This window comes from Phyllobates terribilis, unplaced genomic scaffold, assembly GCF_046119375.1.
Source record: "Phyllobates terribilis strain yellow unplaced genomic scaffold, ASM4611937v1 Scaffold_9__5_contigs__length_417890890, whole genome shotgun sequence".
Classification (NCBI taxonomy): Eukaryota; Metazoa; Chordata; class Amphibia; order Anura; family Dendrobatidae; genus Phyllobates; species Phyllobates terribilis.
Genome location: NW_027362769.1, coordinates 205,844,678 through 205,866,259, shown reverse-complemented (window position 1 = coordinate 205,866,259; position 21,582 = coordinate 205,844,678). Strand labels below are relative to the sequence as shown.

At 40.4% G+C, this 21,582-nt stretch overlaps 1 protein-coding gene across 1 annotated transcript in view; it reads left to right on the top strand.

Moving 5' to 3' along the window:
- Positions 1-3,710: 3,710 nt before the first annotated feature.
- The window catches only part of GPR139 (G protein-coupled receptor 139), a 174,630-nt gene continuing 156,758 nt past the window's right edge, over positions 3,711-21,582 (top strand). Inside the window, exon 1 of the mRNA XM_073645724.1 lies at positions 3,711-4,229. Coding sequence (XP_073501825.1) covers positions 4,118-4,229 — 112 coding nt within the window. The 5' untranslated portion in view covers positions 3,711-4,117. The remainder of the gene's footprint in view (positions 4,230-21,582) is intronic.

Sequence of the window (21,582 nt, the reverse complement as noted above, 5' to 3'; positions counted from 1 at the left end):
TCATTCTCTTTTGTGTTTTTTCCTTGCAAGCAAATTAAATGAAGATAATAATACCAAAGAATTTGTGATTGCAATCATTTTCAGGAAGAAACTGAGTATTATCTGACAGAATTGCAGAGGTGCCAATACTTTTGGCCACCACTGTATATGGCATTTGCATGAAAATCTTCTTTCTTTCATTGGTAATTTAGTGCTTCATAAATATTCTGTCCTTGCTATAAATAAAATCAGTTCTCAAAGCACTGACTTCCTGATGGGCATGTGCCTATAGACAGTAGCCAATCCTAGGAGCCTAAGCTCTAATGGAGAGGGAGAAAGCAGTAGCCAGAACAATGAGGAGAAAGAAGGTATATCTTAGACTACCTCTAGATCATATATGTCAAATTCTGGCCCGTGGGCCAAATCTGGCCCGCAGGGTGGTTATGTTTGACCTGCGATACCAGAACTGACACCCCTAACTGGGGCCATTATTCTGTATGGAGGACTATGTGGGCCCATTATTCTGTATGGAGGACTATGTGGGGCCCATTATTCTGTATGGAGCACTATGTGGGGCCCATTATTCTGTATGGAGGACTATGTGGGGCCATTATTCTGTATGGAGCACTATGTAGGGCCAATATTATGTATGGAGGACTATGTGGAGCCATTATTCTGTATGGAAGACTATGTGGGGCCCATTATTCTGTATGGAAGACTATGTGGGGCCATTATACTGTATGGAGGACTATGTGGGGCCCATTATATTGTATGGAGGACTATGTGCTGCCCATTATAATGTTTGGAGGACTATGTGGGACCCATTATTCTGTATGGAGAACTATGTGGGGCCCATTATTCTGTATGGAGGACTATGTGGGGCCATTATTATGTATGGAGGACTATGTGGGGCCCATTATTCTGTATGGAGGACTATGTGGAGCCATTATTCTGTATGGAAGATTATGTGGGGCCCATTATTCTGTATGGACTTCTTAAAGCTTAGTGAGGGTTGTTTTTGGCCATCCTCACTTTAGCCATAGCATCTCTTACCTGCTCTAAGCCACACCAACAACCATTACCCATGCAGGCCATTGGTGCAAATTTGATCTAAAATGATGAATGATGAAATTTACCTCTTTACCATTTTCTATCAGCACACACATTTTGCATTTATTCATATTTCCTCTGAAAAATTACAGAGTAAACTCTATATTCCAACGCAGATAAATGTTGCCTGCATTTTCCCTACATATTAAGAATTCATGCCTGTAAGCTGGGTATAAATATATGGTTAACTGGTTGGTGAGCCGCCAGAATCTCTCTGTAATGCATATTAATTTAGATATTTATTACAGAAGCTTTCGATAGTTTGCTTAGTGTGTTATACAAACATTCTCTCTCAGGGGTGTACTATGGAGGAAACAATATGCTTTCCAACATTGCATAAAAATGAGACATGGTCATAATATGTTGCAAATTTTCATAATTAATAAGATGCCATGTTAGAAAATTTAGTATTTTCTGTTTTCCACCCACAATACGGAGGCGATAACATTGTTTTCTAAAATACTTAGTAACTATAAAATTCACATTACACACAGTCACATTTTTGAAATGTTGAGAGAGGTGCTAATTATCAACAGCTCCCACTCTACTGGACTCAACCCATGCATGGTCTCCATGTAAGGCCTCTTTCAGACGTCCGTTTCTTGCGTACGAGTGCTATCCGTGATATTCACGGATAGCACTCGCATCTATGATGGTCTATGGGGCTATTCGCATGTCTGATTTTTCCTCGGACTGAGTGATCCATGGAAAATATCTCTGACATGACCAATTTGTATCCGATTTTGCTTTTGCAAGGATTCAGCTAAATGGTAGTCGCTGTTCACCATTTTTTCTAAACCATAAAGAGACCATCATAATGATAAGAATTTTTTTAAAAATTCCTCCGTTTCACCTGTCCGGTCCTCTATGCATCTTCATATCGCTTCTGCAAGCGCAAGTAAGATCATGGCGTCATAACTTCATGACGTGCGTCATGACCTTGCGTTCGCTTGTGCAGAATTCTCCCTCATCATTCTCAGACATCCATTGTTTAAGAGAACTGAATGGAACTGTGTTGTAGTTTTAAGCACAATACACTTCAGGGAAAACCCTTGGTGCACAATCGAAGGGTGTATTAGGAGTCAACTCTTAATGATGGAGATGCAACAGCAAAAGTCTAAAAGGCAGACTAGCAAAGGTTCTGGTCTGTCCTATGGTACAGTAGCTTATTGGCTATTGTTGTTTTGTTGCAGCACTGGGGTCCTTCAAATCTAAACAGGTTAACATTTACATGAAGTTTGCATATTCTCAATATGTTGGCATGTGGGAACCACAGTTTAATTTCAAGCTCCAAAAATTCATAAAGAGGTCAATTAGTTTCCTATGAAAATAATCGGAGTGCATCTAAAATTGAAAAAATAAATTAGGATCCCCATTGTGAGGAGGGCCGACACTTATGTGATGGTAAAACCAAAGAAATAAGCCGGAGAATAAGTTGGTATACATGCACTGTGTAGGAAAACGTTCTCACTGTGGCCATTTCAGACAAAACCCAAGAAAAAAAAACAAAATGAGCAAATACCCTGTAGTAAGTAAATGAGTCAATAATAATAGTACATGTAAATAAAATAGGGTACTTAGTTGACATTATTTTGATCAAAAAAGTGTAAAACCAATCCCACCACGACAAGGTGACCCAATTGGGATGGTCCTATCTCTAGTATTAAAACCTTACCTGTCAGCCGACCTTAACATAGATAAGGGTAATGTGATGGTTCTCATTATTGTACAGCACTGTGGAATATGTTGGTTTAACTTAAGCAATATTGTGGAAAAAGCATCTAAAAGGCAGACTAGCAAATTCTCCAGATTGTCAAATGTCATGGTTGCTCATTGCGTATCATTGTTTCCCGGCAGCGGTGGGGTTATGGGTTTTAAACCATACAGGGCGACATCTGAATAAAGTGTGTATATTGTGTTTATGTTTACCTGAAGTTACCCCAGTTCACTCCTTAATTCCAAATAATTATTTAATTCAAAATAATTATAATTACTAAGAGGTCAGAATTTTTTCATAAGCAATTTATCTTTTGTTCTTTTGTGCGTCTATAATATGGAAAAATAGAGCTCTGTTGCAGGTTAGAGAATTATGTGAGAGACGTCCATTGTTGTAAAACACTGAGGAATATGTTGGTGCAATATAAAATGGATAAAAAGTATAACCTTTTCTCGTAAAAAAAAATAGAGAAAATATTTCTTATAAATAAAGAAGAGAAAAAAAAGCATAACGAGCACTGCACTCATTATTTCTGACTCTGTTTTGTGAGATTCTAGATTTATTTTTTGCGAAAAGAAAGTTTTGGACTACGATGCAAAAAAAAAAAAGAAAAATAAAGTCATTTTCAGTGCACTGTCTCTTATTTGCCTAAAATGATCTGGTGAATATTAACATTATCCACATTCAATCTCCAGTATTGATAATGTACATACATAATAACAAAAATAAATTATTGATACGTCGTATATTATTAAAACAAGGTTGTATTATTTTCCAATTAATTTGATTTCCACCGGCATGGGAATATTATAATAATTACAGACATAAATTTCTGAGTAGCAGCGAACAGATGAGTGGGGGATGGTAGCATGAAAATTCATTATCACCACTTGAACCTAGTTGTTCTCCAACTGGTGCAGAGGTGGCTGCTTTCCTGCCTTTCTTCTGACAGCTCACACACACACACACACACACACACGCTCTCTTCTCCCCCACCGATGTTCATATCCACCGCACAGAACTGCTCGCTCATCCACAATTCACTCTATAAATTGGTCTTCCTAAGGACTGCTCAGCTCTTTCCTCCCGAGTGTGAAGAAGCATGCAGCTTGCAGCAGAACCACTGCACTTTCTCTTAATTATTACATTGAGCAGCAGGTGGAGGGAGTCCTGGGATACGGGGATGCTCTGAAGGACAAAGCCGCCTGCTGGAAGAGCAGCTCTCTTTAAGAGGGGGGACCGGCATCTTTCTGATTCTTTCACTTATGCTTTGAAAGAACAGAATCCAAGAAACCTTGAAAAAGCAAGTAAATGGAGCACAATCATATCTACAACAGCTCTCTCCTGTCTCACAAGTATGGCTGTGGATTGGGATATGTACCCGTTATCTACTACAGTCTCTTGCTTTGTCTAGGATTACCAGGTAAGGGGCATATTTTAGATTTTTTTATATGGGGGGGGGGAAATATTTCTCCGGTACGTATGTTTCAGATCCATAGTAACTCTTTGTGCTGTGATAGATAATATCTGCAAGGAACAGTTGCATCTACAGGAGGTTAGAGAACAAAAATGCTAAAGAGATCATTCATTTCATGAAATTCTTCGAATAAATATCATCATCTACCATTTTCAGATTTGATCGGATAAATCGATATTATTTGCATGTTTTTATCTGTGAGGTAGAAAGGATTCTCAAAAATGAGCCTTAGAGGGATTTTACAATATAAGAAGCAGTAAACCACCATCAAATCTGGAACAAGGGGTTCCCATCATCCAGTTTTGGTGGAGATGTGGTCACTCTTCGAGTTATAAAAGGCAACTTTTTATCTGCGAGGTAGAAAGGATTCTCAAAAATGAACCTGAAAAGGGGTTTCTCAACATAGCAGGCAGAAACCACTATTAAGTTTGCATCAAGGGGTTCCCAACCCCAGTTTTGGTGGAGATCTGGTCACTCCTCAAGTTATGAAAGGCAACTTTTTATCTGTGAGGTAGAAAGGATTCTCAAAAATGAGCCTTAAAAGGGGTTTCTCAACATAGCAAGCAGCAATCACCATCAAGTCTAGATCAAGGGGCTCCCAACTCCAATTTTGGTGGAGATCTGGTCTTCAAGTTATAAAACGTAACTTAGTTGCCTAACTACACAAATCCAACTAATGGGTCATAAAAGTTTTTCATTAGTAAAATATTATGGGTCAGGGTCAGGTATTTCTCTCGAATTGCAAAATGACTGCTAGTTTGATAATTTTGATAATTTTCAGTGATATGGTTTAGTAACACTATGACATCTGTGGCACCACAAATCCAACTAATAGGTCATAAAAGTTCTTTATTAGTAAAATATTATGGGTCAAGTTATTTCTCCCGATTTGCAAAAACCCAGTTAGATTGATAATTTTCAGTGGTATGGGTTAGTATCACTATGACATCTCTGCTACCAATAGTATAAGGAGTTACTGCCAGTTGGGTGCCACATGCTGAGGCCCCGGTAGTCACAAGTGGGAGCCAATAATTCATGATAGGCATAATAATCTATCAATACTGTGCATACAAAGACATATCCATTAATTTTATGCATCTAAATGTAAAAAACATGAGCTCTAAGAGAACAGTGGGGTTCCGGATTTGAGATGTTGTTATTACAGTTTACGCTAATATCTTGATGTATTAGTGGGGTAAATGAATTTCTGCACCAGCCATGACATGAAGATTAAAAATCAAGCCCCACACGTTACTCCTTTCAATTTTCTGCTTCCTTGCTCTGAAAGAGATTATGGAGACAAGTCAAGAAAACACCATCCTTGATACGTTTTGCAGAGATCCTATAGAGAAGTAATTTAACCATAGCATCTACAGCGAGCACGCTCCTGATTGCCTTGTACTCACTCATGTTTTACAGTATATTGATCATTTCACACACAATGTCTGAAGTTTATCCCTATCTCAGTGATATACTTAGTTATGTTTTGCTCAGGGATTCAGTCAGTAAACTCCAAAATCTTGAGGAAATTAGATGGACCACATCAGGTCAATTATGTCTTCTCACATGGGTTTTTACCTTGGATTTCTCTTGACTATTTCCAGTCAAAAAATACTTGACGCAATAACCACATAAATGCAGTTGCTTCATAGTCACCTTAGGTGTGTTTGTCCCGTTACTTCATGTCTCTAGAAATGTGGGCCTTTCTTCTATGGTCTACAGGTGGTAGAACATGGTATCTGGGATGGCTGGGTGCAGCAATGTGGCTCAGTGGTCAGAACCTTTCCCTTACCGTACTTGGGTCCTGGGTTCAAATCTCACCAAGGACAATATCTGGAAGGAGTTTTTATGTTCTCCTCATTCGGCCATGGGTTTGCTCCGGTTTCCACCCACATCTCATTTTGACATGGGTTTGCTTCAGTTTTTCTCCCAATTCTCCTCATTTTGACATGGGTTTTCTCCAGTTTCCCTGCACTTCTCTTCATTTAGGCATGGGTTTGATTCAGTTTCCTCCCACTTCTCCTCATTTTGGCATGGGTTTGCTCCGGTTTCATTCCACCCACTTCTTCTCATTTTGGCATGGGTTTTCTCCAGTTTCCTACCACACCCCAAAGAAATACTGATAGGGAATTTATATTGTGAACCCCAATGGGGACAGTGATGATGATGTCTGTAAAGCTCTGAGGAATATATAGGCGCAATATAAGAAAACATAAGAAATAAATCTTCATACACCATGTAGGCCTAATGTAATTGGGGTAGATGACTAACTAATGGTACGGTAGATATAAAAGAGTTGTTTAACTCCTTTAAGTGATATATTCTCCATGTTGGGAGGAGATTCTTTTTGAGTTAACCCTTTAATGATTCACAATTATGCATCTTTTATTATTGTTTGGACCATTGGCTCGTGATCTACAATATGAAGGACGTCATTGTATGTAAAATATCTGGTTGCTTTGACTCTCATCCTAAGAATTTGCTATGCACAGACTGGTTAGTTTTATCCATGCGTAGTATTAGTTCCTGACACTGAAATTTCTCTGTGTGAGATTCCATATTCATCCATTATTACTGATATTATTCTTTCTTCTTCCTGCCTCTGATGGTCACTGCATTTTCAAACAATGTGATCTCATATAATAGACACTGTAGTAAACAGTCTGCAAATCACGTTACATAAAAAATGTTGTTTTACACTACAAAGAGTCGGCCATTGTGGTGTCACCGTTCTAACATTCTGTCCACTGCCTGTTGTCAAGTTTAATTTTACTTTAGCAGCAGAGAAGCAGAGATGGATTACAAGAATTAGGAAGGGCCTTTGTCTCTTTGCTCTTGCACTCCTGTCTGTCAAACTGCATACAGTCTGTCAAAACTGACAGGAAGAAAGTTTTTGAACATAGGGTGCTGGCAGAATACTGATGAAGAGGAAACTCCACTCAACAAGAATGAATGACATGTTTTAGACTATGTGAATCAAAATATGCAAATATCAGAACAGACCCTTTTTATGATTCGGAAATTGCCTCTTCACATCTTTTGCACAGCTAAGTAATGACATCCATTAGAGGAAAGAATTCCTGAACCTGCAAGTAAAAGTAAAAGTTAAGCGAGACAAACTATGCTAATTATGCAGCGCCAGACACTTTCTTCTAGGGTCCCTCTCGGAGACAATTGTACCCAATGTTTCATTAATAACCTAACCAGACTCTACATCCTACATTATTTGCATAGCCCATCCATTCTCATTCACTTTGAATAAGCCACATGCAACACACATACCGTAGGTGTGGTTCTGCAAAAATTGTAGTACTACTTCTGTTAAATAATACAGCTACTAGTAGAGATGAGCGGATTGATCCACAGAGGATAAAGTTTGAGTTGAATTTTGATTCTGAGATTCGATTCACAATTGGCAAAAAAACTTGCCAGGCACCATTTCCCACAACGCAGAAGCATCAGAGAGTGAGAAAATGTCATTTTGTATTGGTGCACAGGCCTCCCTATAACACCCGGCAGCTATCACATCTTACAGATTATCATACCTTATACAGTGGTGGTCAGTACCTGGGCCATCACAGATCAGCGGGGCACAGTTTGTATGTGAGAGTCGTTCTCCAGCTCCAGAGTCACTGGGTAAGTCTCTCTAGTAGAATGTAAGCTCTTATGGTCAGCAGGGCCCTCGCTTTCTCTGTCCTATAGATTGTAAGCTTTTTGGTCTGTGAGGTTCTATTTTTCTCTCTCCTGTAGAATGTAAGCTCTTATGGTCAATGGAGTCCTCTTTCTTTTGAAATGTCTAAGACCTTATGGTCAGCAGGGTCCTCTTATTCTCTGTCCTATAGATTGGAAGCTCTTATGGTCAGTGAGGTCCTATCTCTTTTGAAGTGTGTAAAATCTTATGATCAGCAGTGTCCTATAGGTTGTAAGTTCTTATGGTCTATGGGGTTCTATCGCTCTCTCTCCTGTAGAGTGTAAGTTCTTATGGTCTGTGGGGTCCTATCTCTCTCTATCCTGTAGAGTGTAAGCTCTTATGGTCAATGGGGTCCTATCTCTCTCTCCTGTAGAGTGTAAGCTATTATGATCATTGGGGTCCTCTCTCTTTTGAAGTATGTAAGATATTATTGTCAGCAGAGTCCTCTCATTGTCTGTCCTATAGATTGTAAGCTCTTATGGTCAGTGAGATCCTATTTCTTTCTCTCCTGTAGAGTGCAAGCTCTTATGGTCAATGGGGTCCTCTCTCTTTTGAAGTGTGTAAGATCTTATAGTCAGCAGGGTCCTCTCTTTCTCTGTCCTATAGATTGTAAGTTCTTATGGTCAGTGAAGTCCTATCTCTTTCTCTCCTGTAGAGTGTAAGCTCTTATGGTCAATGGGGTTCTCTCTTTTGAAGGGTGTAAGATCTTATGGTCAGCAGGGTCCTTTCATTCACTGTCCTATAAATTGTAAGCTCTTGGGTTTAGAAAAAAAAAATCCCTATAAAAAATATTTTTGATTTTTTTTACATTGAAAGAGAACCCGATATACTGACCCATAATTACAAAATACTGTAAGTGAAGACTCACTGAGGAGTTATTCTTACTACACTGTAAAATGGTAAATGATCTGCAAGAACATGTAAACTGTGTAGAAGATATATAAATAAAAGGTCCAACATGCACAGACACAGAGAAGGTGATCAGGTGGACCATGTAATAAACTGGACATCACCCTGTAAGATTCCAAATTATCTATCCCTGCCTAGCTGCAGGGTTTGGCCATCTAATCCTAGTAAATGCAATGGCGCTCCAACTCCTCCTTTTTGTAACCCTAATGTATCCCCTAGCTGGTGACTAAGTATTTGAGGTTCACTACAAATCAATTTGCTTAGAATCATTTTTTTTTTAAATTTGCCAAAGCTGACAAATTTAAATTGCCAAACATTTTCCTTATCTGTAATATTTAGATATAAATACATTGGATATTAAAAGTCTACACACCCCTGTTAAAATACTAGGTCATATAAAAAAAATGGTACCAAGAGGAATAATTGCAAAACCAAAGAAATTAGCCTTGCCTTGTGTTAAACGACCTCAATGTGAATAAGGGCAGAGCAGGACTGGGTCCAGACTGAGACACCCATCCATGGGAAGCTATATAGATGAAATACTTAGCTCAAAAAGGAGCCACGTCCTATTTGTAAAAAAAAGTACAAGAAATTACAGCAAAACCAAAATAATGAGCCGGACTATAAGCTGATATAAGAGCAAAATGTAAAAGCACGTTCACACTGTGGCCACTTCACAGACAAAACCCAAGGAAAAAACAAAATTGAGTATGTATCCTACAGCAAATAAATAAGTAAATAGTAACAGTCTTCAAAAATAGAAAAAAGGTAGCACTCATGTCCTTAGACTATACAGCAGGAGAATTATGTAGAAGCTGGACAGACAAGGGCCATTTCGCACTGACCGCGCTTCAATGTGTCTTATCATAGGACCCGTTGAAGCGTGGTCAGCTCAAAACGGCCATCGTCCATCCAGCTTCCACATAATTCTCCTGCTGTATGTTTTAAGGACATAAAATAAAGACTTTTTAAAGAGGACGATGAGTGTCACCTTTTTCTGTTTTTGAAGGATCATGCTATTGGCACTTTTTTCATGGTGAGAACCCGAGTTCACTGCAATCATAGTGTAATCCACCCGTCCTGAACAGGATTTCTTTGCTCCAGCATTAACCAGTCTCTGATGTCGGCTTTTTTTCTTTGTTTGCTATAGTAAATAGTAACAGTACATGCAAATAAAATAGGGTACTTAGTTAACGCTATTTTGATCAAAAAAGCATAAAAGCCATCCCACCACAACATGGTGTACCCATCAGAATGGTGCGATAGGTACACCTTGTGGTGGTGAGATGACTGTTATGCTTTTTTGATCAAAATAGCTTTAATTAAGTACCCTTTCAGAAGTTTTTATACCTTTTAATATCACCCTTAATCTGTTATGTTCTGCTACCAAAGCTAAGGAAAGAGAGGAGATCTGTCCCTACTATAAGACTCAGCTGAATCCCTACGATGTAACAGGGAACCTGATCCTGCGATCAGACCTGATAAAGTCCTAATCTAGTCTGTACGGAGACCTATAGATGTGGGGAGGGAATCCCTACAAGTACTAAGGACTGGGAGGAATATGGGACACCTCCTAACAGAAATAGTAGCAGACAGACGAACAAACAAAATAGATAGAACATAGAGGTCCGTAGACCAAGCAAACTAACAGAGTTAGATACAGAGCACAGGCTAGCTAGGAAGTAGATAAACAATGAAGTCCAGCAAAGCCAGAAGGGCGGAGCAGGATTAAATAGGCCAACAAGGTCATGTGACCAGCAAAGGAAAAAAAACCTAACAGCAAGGTTCTAACAGTACCCCCCCTTCTAAGAGGATCCTCCGGATCCCCTAGGACCAGGCTTATCAGGAAATCTCCTGTGAAACGCTCTGATAAGTCTGGACGCGGAAACATCATCTGACCTCACCCAAGAGTTATCCTCGGGTCCGAAACCTTTCCAGGCCACAAGATACTGCAAACTACCTCTATACCGTCTAGAGTCAAGGATGCGAGAAATTTCATATTCCCCGTCCTCCACCACCGGAGGAACAGAGGCAGAGGCGTCACCATCCGACACAACAGCTTTTTTTAACAGAGAGACATGAAAGACCGGATTAATTCTCCAGGAGGTAGGAACCTCCAACCTAACAGCAGATTGGTTGACAACCTGAAGCACCTTAAAGGGCCCTACAAACTTGGGACCCAATTTCTTAGAAGGAATCCTCAACCGCAGATTCCTAGAGGACAACCAAACCATGTCACCAACAGCGAACAAAACCTCCTGTCGTTTCCTATCAAAGTAGTCTTTAGATTTTCTGTTGGTCTCCTGAAGATTACCACGCACATCCGTCCAAACTCTTTCCAAATCACCGGAAAAATTCTCCTCCTCAGGCACGGCAGATCCCAACTTGGAGAACGACCCAAACGACGGATGTCTCCCAGAACAACAAAAAAAAGGCGAACAACCAGCAGAAGAAGATGTATGATTGTTAAGAGCAAATTCGGCAAGTGGCAGAAACTCAGACCACCCCTCTTGATTGTCTGCCACAAAACAACGCAAGAACTGCTCAACATCCTGGTTTTTCCTTTCTGTCTGGCCATTAGATTCAGGATGATATCCGGACGAAAACGACAAATGAATTCCCAACCTGTCACAAAAGGCACGCCAAAAACGAGCCACGAACTGAGGACCCCTATCAGAAACAATGTCAGTAGGAACGCCATGAAGTCTGACAATTTCCTTGACAAAGGCCTTAGCGAGAGTTTTAGCGCAGGGCAGTTTGACGAAGGGAACCAAGTGACACATCTTGCTAAAACGGTCCACGACCACCCAGATGACAGTAAAACCCTCAGAGGGGGGAAGGTCAGTTATAAAGTCCATAGCCAAATGTGTCCAAGGAGCACTGGGGACCTCCAAAGGACAAAGCAACCCCGCAGCAGGAGTATGTGAGGACTTAGATCTAGCACATATAGTACATTGGCGCACCCACTTAATGACTTCCTTCTGCCATCCAGGCCACCAAAAACTGCGACCCACCAGTCTCTTGGTCTCAGAGATTCCGGGATGACCTGCCAACCGAGATTCGTGACACTCAACAAACAAATCTCTCCTAAAGGTCCCAGGCACAAACAACCTCCCATGAGGAGTGTTAGATGGGGCATTCTCCTGAGCTTTAAGAATCTCATCTTCCAAAACGGAGTCTAAAGCAGCTATCACAACACCTTCTTGTAAAATGTTTTCCTCTTTCTCAGCACCGACTATGGGAGAAAAACTGCGAGACAAGGCATCCGCCTTAACATTCTTAGTACCAGGGATGTAAGTAACGGAGAAATTAAACTGCGAGAAAAACAGTGCCCACCTAGCCTGACGGGCATTCAGGCGCTTGGCAGCATCAAGATATATCAGATTTTTATGATCCGTAAGAACCTGAACGGGAAATTCCGCACCCTCCAAGAAGTGGCGCCAGTGTTCAAATGCGAGTTTAATAGCCAATAATTCCCGATTACCAATATCATAATTCAATTCAGTCTCCGAAAATTTTTTTGAAAAAAAGGCACAGGGATGTAATCCATCCCCGTTATCCTGAGACAATACTGCGCCAACCCCCACAGAGGAAGCATCAACCTCAACCAAAAACGGCCTAGTAACATCAGGCTGCATAAGGATGGGAGCAGAGGTGAACCTCTCCTTGAGATACACAAAAGCTTCAATGGCCTCAGAAGACCACTGAACCGCATCAGCACCTTTCCTGGTGAGATCAGTCAGAGGTTTGACAATACTAGAAAATTTTTTTATGAATTTTCTATAGTAATTGGCGAAACCCAAAAACCTCTGTATCGATTTCAAACCAATAGGCCTAGGCCATTCCTGCACAGCCTGAACCTTAACCGGATCCATCTCAAAACCTTTGCTGGAGATAATGTAGCCCAAAAAACTAATTCTCTGTACAGCGAACTCACATTTCTCCAGCTTAGCAAAAAGCGAATTGTCCATTAATAACTGTAATACCTCACGCACGCTCCGCCAATGAGACTCCAGATCTGGTGAATAAATCAAAATGTCATCCAAATACACAACCACATTTTTACCGATCAAAGGTCTAAGGATGTCATTAATCAGATTCTGAAAAAATGCAGGAGCATTAGTAAGACCAAAAGGCATAACCAGATTCTCAAAATGACCCACAGGAGTGTTAAAAGCAGTCTTCCATTCATCACCCTCCTTCATGCGCAACAGATTGTATGCCCCCTTAAGGTCAATTTTAGAGAACCACTTGGCCCCCAATAACTGGTTAAACAGATCAGGAATCAATGGCAGTGGGTAAGGATTGCGTACCGTAATTTTGTTAATCTCACGAAAATCCAGACAAGGACGTAAACCGCCGTCCTTTTTTTTTACAAAAAAAAATCCAACCGCCACAGGAGACTTAGAGGGCCTAATGTGACCGGCGGCCAAACTTGTCTGTATGTATTCCTCCAAAGCCTTCCTCTCAGGAATAGTAAGGTTAAATAAACGACTTTTAGGAAGAGTCGCTCCAGGGACAAATTCAATAGAACAATCATAGTCTCTATGGGGAGGCAAAACCTGCGATTCTTTCTCAGAAAAAACTCTCCAAAAATCCTGAATAGGAACAGGCAATTCTCCCCTATCCAAAGCTGCAATACGCCCGTTACAACACTTGTCATAACATTTATGGCTCCAGGATTTAATTTCACTGGTAGACCAATCCAGTACAGGATTGTGAAATTTTAACCAGGGCAAACCCAATATTACTGGAGAAGGCAAGTTATTCAACACTACCAAATCCAATTTCTCATGGTGAACACCATTAATAGTGAGAGGAAATTCACTGACCTTGAGAGTAATATTCTTCAAAGGGGAGCCATCCACAGAAACCACAGCAATGGGGGATGATAAAGGTTCAGGTTTTAAATTGAGTTTTTCCATGAATCCCCCATCAATTACATTCAGTGTAGACCCGCAATCAACAAACACCCGAAATTCCATTAATTTTTCCTGAGCAATCGTGGAAGCAGCTAAAAATATACCCTTGGAATTTAAACAGGCAATACGGGCGTGACTGACCATTTTTTTTTCTTTCTTCATACGAAGCTCACAGCCTTTAATCAAATGACCAGATTTTCCGCAATAGAAACACAAGCCTTCCGAAAAACGACGGTCTTTTTCTTGAGAGGGAGGTGCCACCGATCCAATCTCCATCGGTTCACCACTGTTAGTACACACATTATCATAACCAGAAACTGACATAGCAGAGGATTTGCTCTCATTAACCCTTGCACGCAGTCTCCTATCCACCCGTATAGCTAATTGCATAGCCTGTTGCAAATCCTCAGGTGTAGGATAAGCAATTAGCAGGTCTTTAACCCTTTCACTGAGCCCAGCAAGAAATAGACTTTTCAGAGCAGAATCGTTCCACCCTGTTTGAGTGGACCAACGACGAAAATAAGTACAATATTTTTCCACATTACCTGATCCTTGTTTTAAACGTCTCAACTCAGTCTCAGCTGATGCCACACGGTCAGGATCATCATATAATAGTCCCAAGGCAGAAAAAAAACTATCCACTGATCTGAAGCATGTATCACTAGGTTGCAAAGAAAAGGCCCACTCCTGAGGCTCTTTGCGCAAAAGTGACATTATGAACCCTACGCGCTGGGATTCATCCCCAGAGGACTTGGGTCTCAAACGAAAATACAATAAGCAAGCATTTTTAAATGAAAAAAATTCTCGATGTTCACCAAAAAATAAATCCGGCAAACATACCTTAGGCTCCAAGAAATATGCTCCAGGACAGTTACTCATGTGCTGACGGAGCTCGGCCACTTCCAGAGAGAGTCCCTGCAGGTGTTTAGCCAAATCCTGAACCGACACCATGATGGAACAAAAAAAATCTTTCCTTAGAGAATTTGCAGGCTTGACTTACTGTTATGTTCTGCTACCAAAGCTAAGGAAAGAGAGGAGATCTGTCCCTACTATAAGACTCAGCTGAATCCCTACGATGTAACAGGGAACCTGATCCTGCGATCAGACCTGATAAAGTCCTAATCTAGTCTGTACGGAGACCTATAGATGTGGGGAGGGAATCCCTACAAGTACTAAGGACTGGGAGGAATATGGGACACCTCCTAACAGAAATAGTAGCAGACAGACGAACAAACAAAATAGATAGAACATAGAGGTCCGTAGACCAAGCAAACTAACAGAGTTAGATACAGAGCACAGGCTAGCTAGAAAGTAGATATACAATGAAGTCCAGCAAAGCCAGAAGGGCGGAGCAGGATTAAATAGGCCAACAAGGTCATGTGACCAGCAAAGGAAAAAAAACCTAACAGCAAGGTTCTAACATAATCTGTACAAATCCATTGAAAAATAATTTTGAGGTGGAAATAGCAAAATTAAAATAATTTGGTTGCATAAGCATGAACACAATTATAATTGGGGGTGTGATTGTGTTCAGAATTAGCCTATCACATTTAAACTCATGATAAATAATAGTCACTACAAAGCTCCCATCATTTACAGTGATGCTGAAAAACCCCATATAATGTTTAGCGGTAGGATTTTTCTGACATTTTCTTTGTTGAATTTTACATCGAAAACCATAAACAGCTTACAACACAGCAAAGGGACCTCATTGTTGTAAGTTAGGAGTTGTAAGGAGAAAGGAACAAAAAAAATTCCAGGCATTAGATATAGCATGTAAAACTGTGAATATGGTTATCAAGAAATTGCTTAATTTTGGCACAACAGTAACATTACCTAGATCTAGGAGTTCTAAAAACTTGATGAAAAGACTACAAAGTCTTGATGAATATGAAAATTGGTTCAGGAGACAGCAACATTAAAGGAGCTGCAGGATTTTCTGGCAAGTGCTGGTTGTTTATTGCATGTGACAACAATCTCTATTTCTCAATTAAATTGTACAGATTATAAGTGACAGTAAAAATGAAAAAAGTTCTGAAATGATTATTTTTGGTATGAATTTTTTTGCATGATAAAAACTTGTCATTTTAACAGAGGTGTGTAGACTTTTCATATCCATTGTAGATAAATAGAAAATAGATAGATGGTAAATAGAAGATAGATAGATAGATAGATAGATAGATAGATAGATAGATAGATAGACATCAATTATAGACACAGATGGTGCAACATCTAATTCTAAAAGACTTCATATTTATTTCTTGCAGTTTATTGCACGAGGGTGATCAGATGTCCAAAGCAATCATTTTACAGTATGAAGCAATATGTACAATGCCAAGATTACATGTGTTGAATTTTGCTGAACCAAACAAAATAAAATCCTGAGAGCTTTCTAATCTGGGGCTAAAAGTGGGACATGTAAGCGATAAAATGAGAGCTTCCAAGGGCAGATAAATGATGTAACACCAGCGGTGTCATTGATACACTCGTTGGATGTACACTTGCAAGTGTTATCCATAACATACATGTGCTCATATACCTAGCTCATAGCCATTTAATGCAATTAGCTGATTGGGATACATCACTGAAAACTTGCAGAACAGGGTTTCGGAGCAATAACACAGAAGACGTTAACTCGGAAAATGTACACGTCGTGCAATGATGACAATCTGGAAGGCTTTTGTTAGGCGCCTTCAATGTAAGGAATCTTACTTAATTAGATATAGTGTTTAACGTTGCTCCCTGGTTGCCATTGATCACTGGTGTAGTCGCTACTATCTGTAGTCACTTATCCCCCAGGCTTTGTGAAAATAATAGAAATGTGTCTTCTAATCAGCAGCTTGCAATTGGTGAACCTACACAAGGACACGGCTATGCTATAATGCTCACAAGATGAGGGATGTGATGGGCTTCAATCTGCAAATTCTGTTTTCCTAACATTCCAATATTTAATCTTTGTTCAAAGATCTACAGTTCTGTAGTCACTGTGACACTAAGGCTATGCTCACACACAAAATTTCTGCTGAGTTTTATTTTCTGCCTCCAAAACCTGCTCTCTTGGCAGTAAAAACGCTGCTTTCAAAATACCTGTTTTTCTCTCTCTTACGTCCTCTCACGATCCAGATACACCACTATGTGGCTGCTGCATTCCCTGCTTCTGCTTTTATACAGGCTATGATAGTCCCTCTTGAATGGCTGTGTTATACTATGTTCTGTGATAGCTGCAAGGCATTGTGGGATACCACATTTGAGGTCATCTGATGCTTCCTTGGCTGATGCAGTTTTCTACAATGTATAAAATGTGTGTGGCCATTTTAGGCTACTCATGCAAAGCGAATTGTAAATTGTTTGATTTCTCCAGGTTTACCGATTTCCTAAAAAATCAATATGAATTCAATTTGCATTGAATCAATTCAGTCATCTCTATTAAGTTCCTCTTCATTAGCACAAGCCTAGTACTATAAGTGTTGAAAAGTCCTTTGCCCTCAATTCCTAGCATTCCTTGCTCCACAATTGTCTAATGGTTTGCTTGAAGTAAATGCAAGGCTTCTATCTGTGTTATGCCTGTATTTGGTTTGACAAACAGAAAAGAGCATCTCTGCTTCTAGAGACAGATTGTACTTAACAACAGGCAGTGCATAGCAGGCCATATTGCAGGTGTGGACCCACTATAGTGCTTCTAGTTAGTGTCCAAAAAAAATAAGAAGAGTCTACTGCTGTCCCCAATAATATTCCTTTATCCTATTCATCACCTGTGTTAAGGAGGACCATTCATAGTCAGGTTTTCATCTATTGTCATTTACGGCTTCCACTTATAGCAAGCTGTCGTTGCCACTTGTGGAATCTTGTGGAGGACTGTCACTGTTATAAAGGCTTTTGTGGCTGTCATAATTATGAGGTCCGTGGTTGTCAATTTTATGGAGTAATGTATTATCACTGCTATAGAGGTTAGTGGATGTCCCTGTTCTGGAAGACTGAGGCGGTGAATGTCAAAAAGTCCTGAGTCTATCACTGTTATGGAGGTTCTGCAAAAGTCACTATTATGAAGGGATTTGTGACACTTTAAGGGTATTTGGGGGACTAATATTTTTTTTCAATCTATGTATTGCATTGTAGGGACACATTACCTTTTTCTTCAAATTTGGAATAATTAATGACTGATCCACTCTGCCATGTTGCAACTTACTGTGACATCTCGTCAACAGAGCACTTCCTTCTTTTCTGCTCTGGTCTATCAATGGGACATCACAGCTGATGTTACCTTGTTAGGCGCCTTGGGTCAAGAGGAGGTTGTTTAATCTAGCACAAATGCAGGGGACAGAGGACAGAGGAGGAACAACATTAGAACACTGAGCATGGCTGTACACAGCTAACAGGGGCAGAGTAGATAAAGCTTAGGCAAATAAGCTCCCAGAGTCAGGGAAAGCCTCAACAACTGGAAGGGCTGTATGTAAGAAAAGAACTTGCAGCTTCAACCTGTGTGAGAAGGGTAAGCACAGTACAAATACTGAAAAAAAAACACTTCTGGGGACTTTATGGGGGTATTTTGACTACTAAAATGGCATATTTTAAAAATAACTTTGAATATTGGACAACCCCTTTAATATTTTGCACAGGTTTAAAACTAACACCATTAGTTAACCAAAGTTAGCCAAAGACTGTTATTTAAGCCTATAGTTATATGTAAAAGGTGTTCGGTGGTGGGTCTCCATTAGTTAACCAAAGTTAGCCAAAGTTTATAATTTTAGCCTATAGTTACTGTATATGTAAAAGGTGTTTGGTGGTGGGTCCCCATTTCAAAGAAGAAGGGACTAAAGAAAAAATGCTCCATTACTTTTTCACACAACAGTGACTCAAATTCCTGTTGGGTGAATACAAGTTAAGCCGCACATTATCCTGGATGGTTACAGGTCCCATAGGAAGACACAATATATTTGGTATTTGCAAGTTGTGTTAGTAGATTGCTCCACAGTCTTTCACACATATATCAACTTTCATTCTGGAAGGAACAATGTTAACTTCACAGAGACAAACTGCACAGACAAACTGGGTAACAGCCAACAGTTAACCTTACAGACTTCCCAGGGACAGAGATAATTTCCACACATCTGGCCCACTCGCAATACCCTGAGCACTAGCCCCTCAAACAACAACCATTAGTCCACTGATGTTCCAGGACTGAATTATCCAGGGAAGAGAGCTGGTATATCTTTTTTTATATGCTGTGCACTATAGTTGAAGATCCACTCACTCCCAACCTAACTTATATCCCCTCTCATGGATGAAGTCTTCCACATCCCAAACCACTTTGGCTCCTCTCTTGTCTGATGTGTGGCGCCACATAACTCCTAGAGCTGACACTTCCATAACTGACAACACTCTTATATCACCCTAGATATGCAAAGTTCCAAAAGCTATCATTTCTTAAGGCTGAAGATGCCCCAAGACCACTTTATGGTGACAGCAATTACATCATACAATTCACTGTCAGTTAGCTCTATGAGATTCTCCAGGCTATGCTATACCACCTCTCAACTATAGGTAGGCAAAACACTTTAGGCTACCTACTACACTGTTTTTATAGAATTCTCATCATTTTTTCCCAGCATACAGTCCACTAACAAGATAGGTCTCTATATACACACACACCCAGAGACCTGTCACTCCAGGGAAGAGAGTAGGAATGTTTTTCTCTGAAATGTTTCAGCATTTTGGAGTCAAACATACCTGGCTGAGATCATACTGCCCGTGGATCAGGAAGCATGTATCAGCAGTTAGGTTTCATTTAACAAACAGTCATATTGGTAAGACACAGAAAGGGCAGAGACAGACTGCTGTATAACTCGTGCGATGGCCGACACCTCCCCTGACCTGAACATGACAGTATGATGGATTTCTATGCAGCTGTCAAGCTCAGGTCAGGAGAAGTGCCAGCCAGTACGAGGTTTACGATGCGATCCTCGCACGAGAAATACAGCAGTGTGTCTCTGCCCTAAGTCTTACAGTGGTGTTACTAGAGTCCTATGGGCCTCAGTGTAAAATTTGGGCGTGGGCCCCCACCGCCATGATGGTCAGATGTACCCTACCCATATAGCGTTCTAGATCCTATAAAGACTTATGCCAATAATAAACCACATAAAGGGAATAAATATAGTTAAACAAAGACAATATATTATCACCACTTTGTGTCTGAGGATAACTACCATACTGAAAGATCCACTATACCAAGACCAATATACCAATAATATTACATGCCAGGTATATATACCTGAAAACCATGACCGGACCACATATTACCACCATATAGCAATTGAATAATACCACCATAGTGATCATTATCAAAAAAACACACTAAAATTACCACCAATGTCATTATACACATGAGCTCTGTAGATTGTTTAATGTATATGGTAAATCCAGTGACTTACTGGTAACTAGTGTTGAGCATTCCGATACTGAAATATCGTGTATCGACCGATATTCGCGGTATCGGAGTTCTGATACTGAGTTCCGATACTTTTAGAATATCAAATACCGGAATCAGAAGTTCCCATAATGCCTGCGCTCTGCAGTGTTTCTGAAGGATGACAAGCTGGATGGCAGCGCTCAGCTTACTGTACTTGTCATTTAGTGTTAAAGGATTTATTAAAAAAAATAATAGTGTTTTCATGCACTGTCTCTTTAAAAAAGCCGGCCGGCAATTCAGCATCGGTACCTGACAATTTAGAATAGAAATAATAGAGCATCACACATAGATTAGATAGATAGAAACATGTCAGTCACATATATAAGAAGTACAGTGACAGCGTTGATTACTGTACTTGTCATTTAGTGTTAAAAAAAGGATTTATAAAAAAAAAAATTGGCGTGGGGTTCCCCGTAATTTTAGTCTCTAGCAGAGGTTAAGCAGACGGCTGGGTCAGATGTTTGAAGCCTGGGAAGGGGGTAATACCCACGGACCTTCCCAGGCTACTAATATCAGCCCCCAGCTGAATACCTAGCCTTTACTAGCTATTAAAATGGGGGACCCAAAAAAAAATGACGTGGGGTCCCCCCTATTTTAATAGCTAGCAAAGGCTACGCAGACAGCTGGGGGCTGATATTAATAGCCCAGGAAGGGTGCCATGAATATTGGCCCCCTCCCAGGCTAGAAACACCAGCCGTCAGCCGCCCCAGAAATGGTGCATCCATAGGATGCGCCAATTATGGCACTTAGCCTCGCTCTTCCCACTGCCCTGTAGCGGTGGCAGTGGGGTAATAGGGCTGGGGTTGATGTCAGCTTATAATGCCAGCTGACATCAAGCCCAGGTTAGTAATGGAGAGGCGTCTATAAGACACCCCCATTACTAACCCCATAGTGAAAGTTAAAAAAAAACACAAACACCCAGAATAAAGTCCTTTAATTGAAATAAACACACAATTCTTTATTGTTCTAAATTAAACCATACTTACCATCACGCCCATTCCAGCTGAAGCCAATGTCTTCTGCAATAAAAGTAAAATAATAAAGCAACCTCATCCTTACCTTTCCATGGTTCCCAGGACAGCTTCAGCTCTGCTACATTCACATGACAGGCTGGATCGCAGCCGAAAGCTGCCATCCAGCTTGCCATGCCGCAGACACTGAGAAGCGCAGGCATGCTTGCGCTCCTCAGTGTCTGGCTGTGACGGCATAAAGATGAGCCGAGGTCATGTCCAATGAACTCAGCTCACCTCATGCACGTCACTGACAGCGTGGGAGAGTTCTACTGCGCATGCGGTGAGCATGAGAGAATTA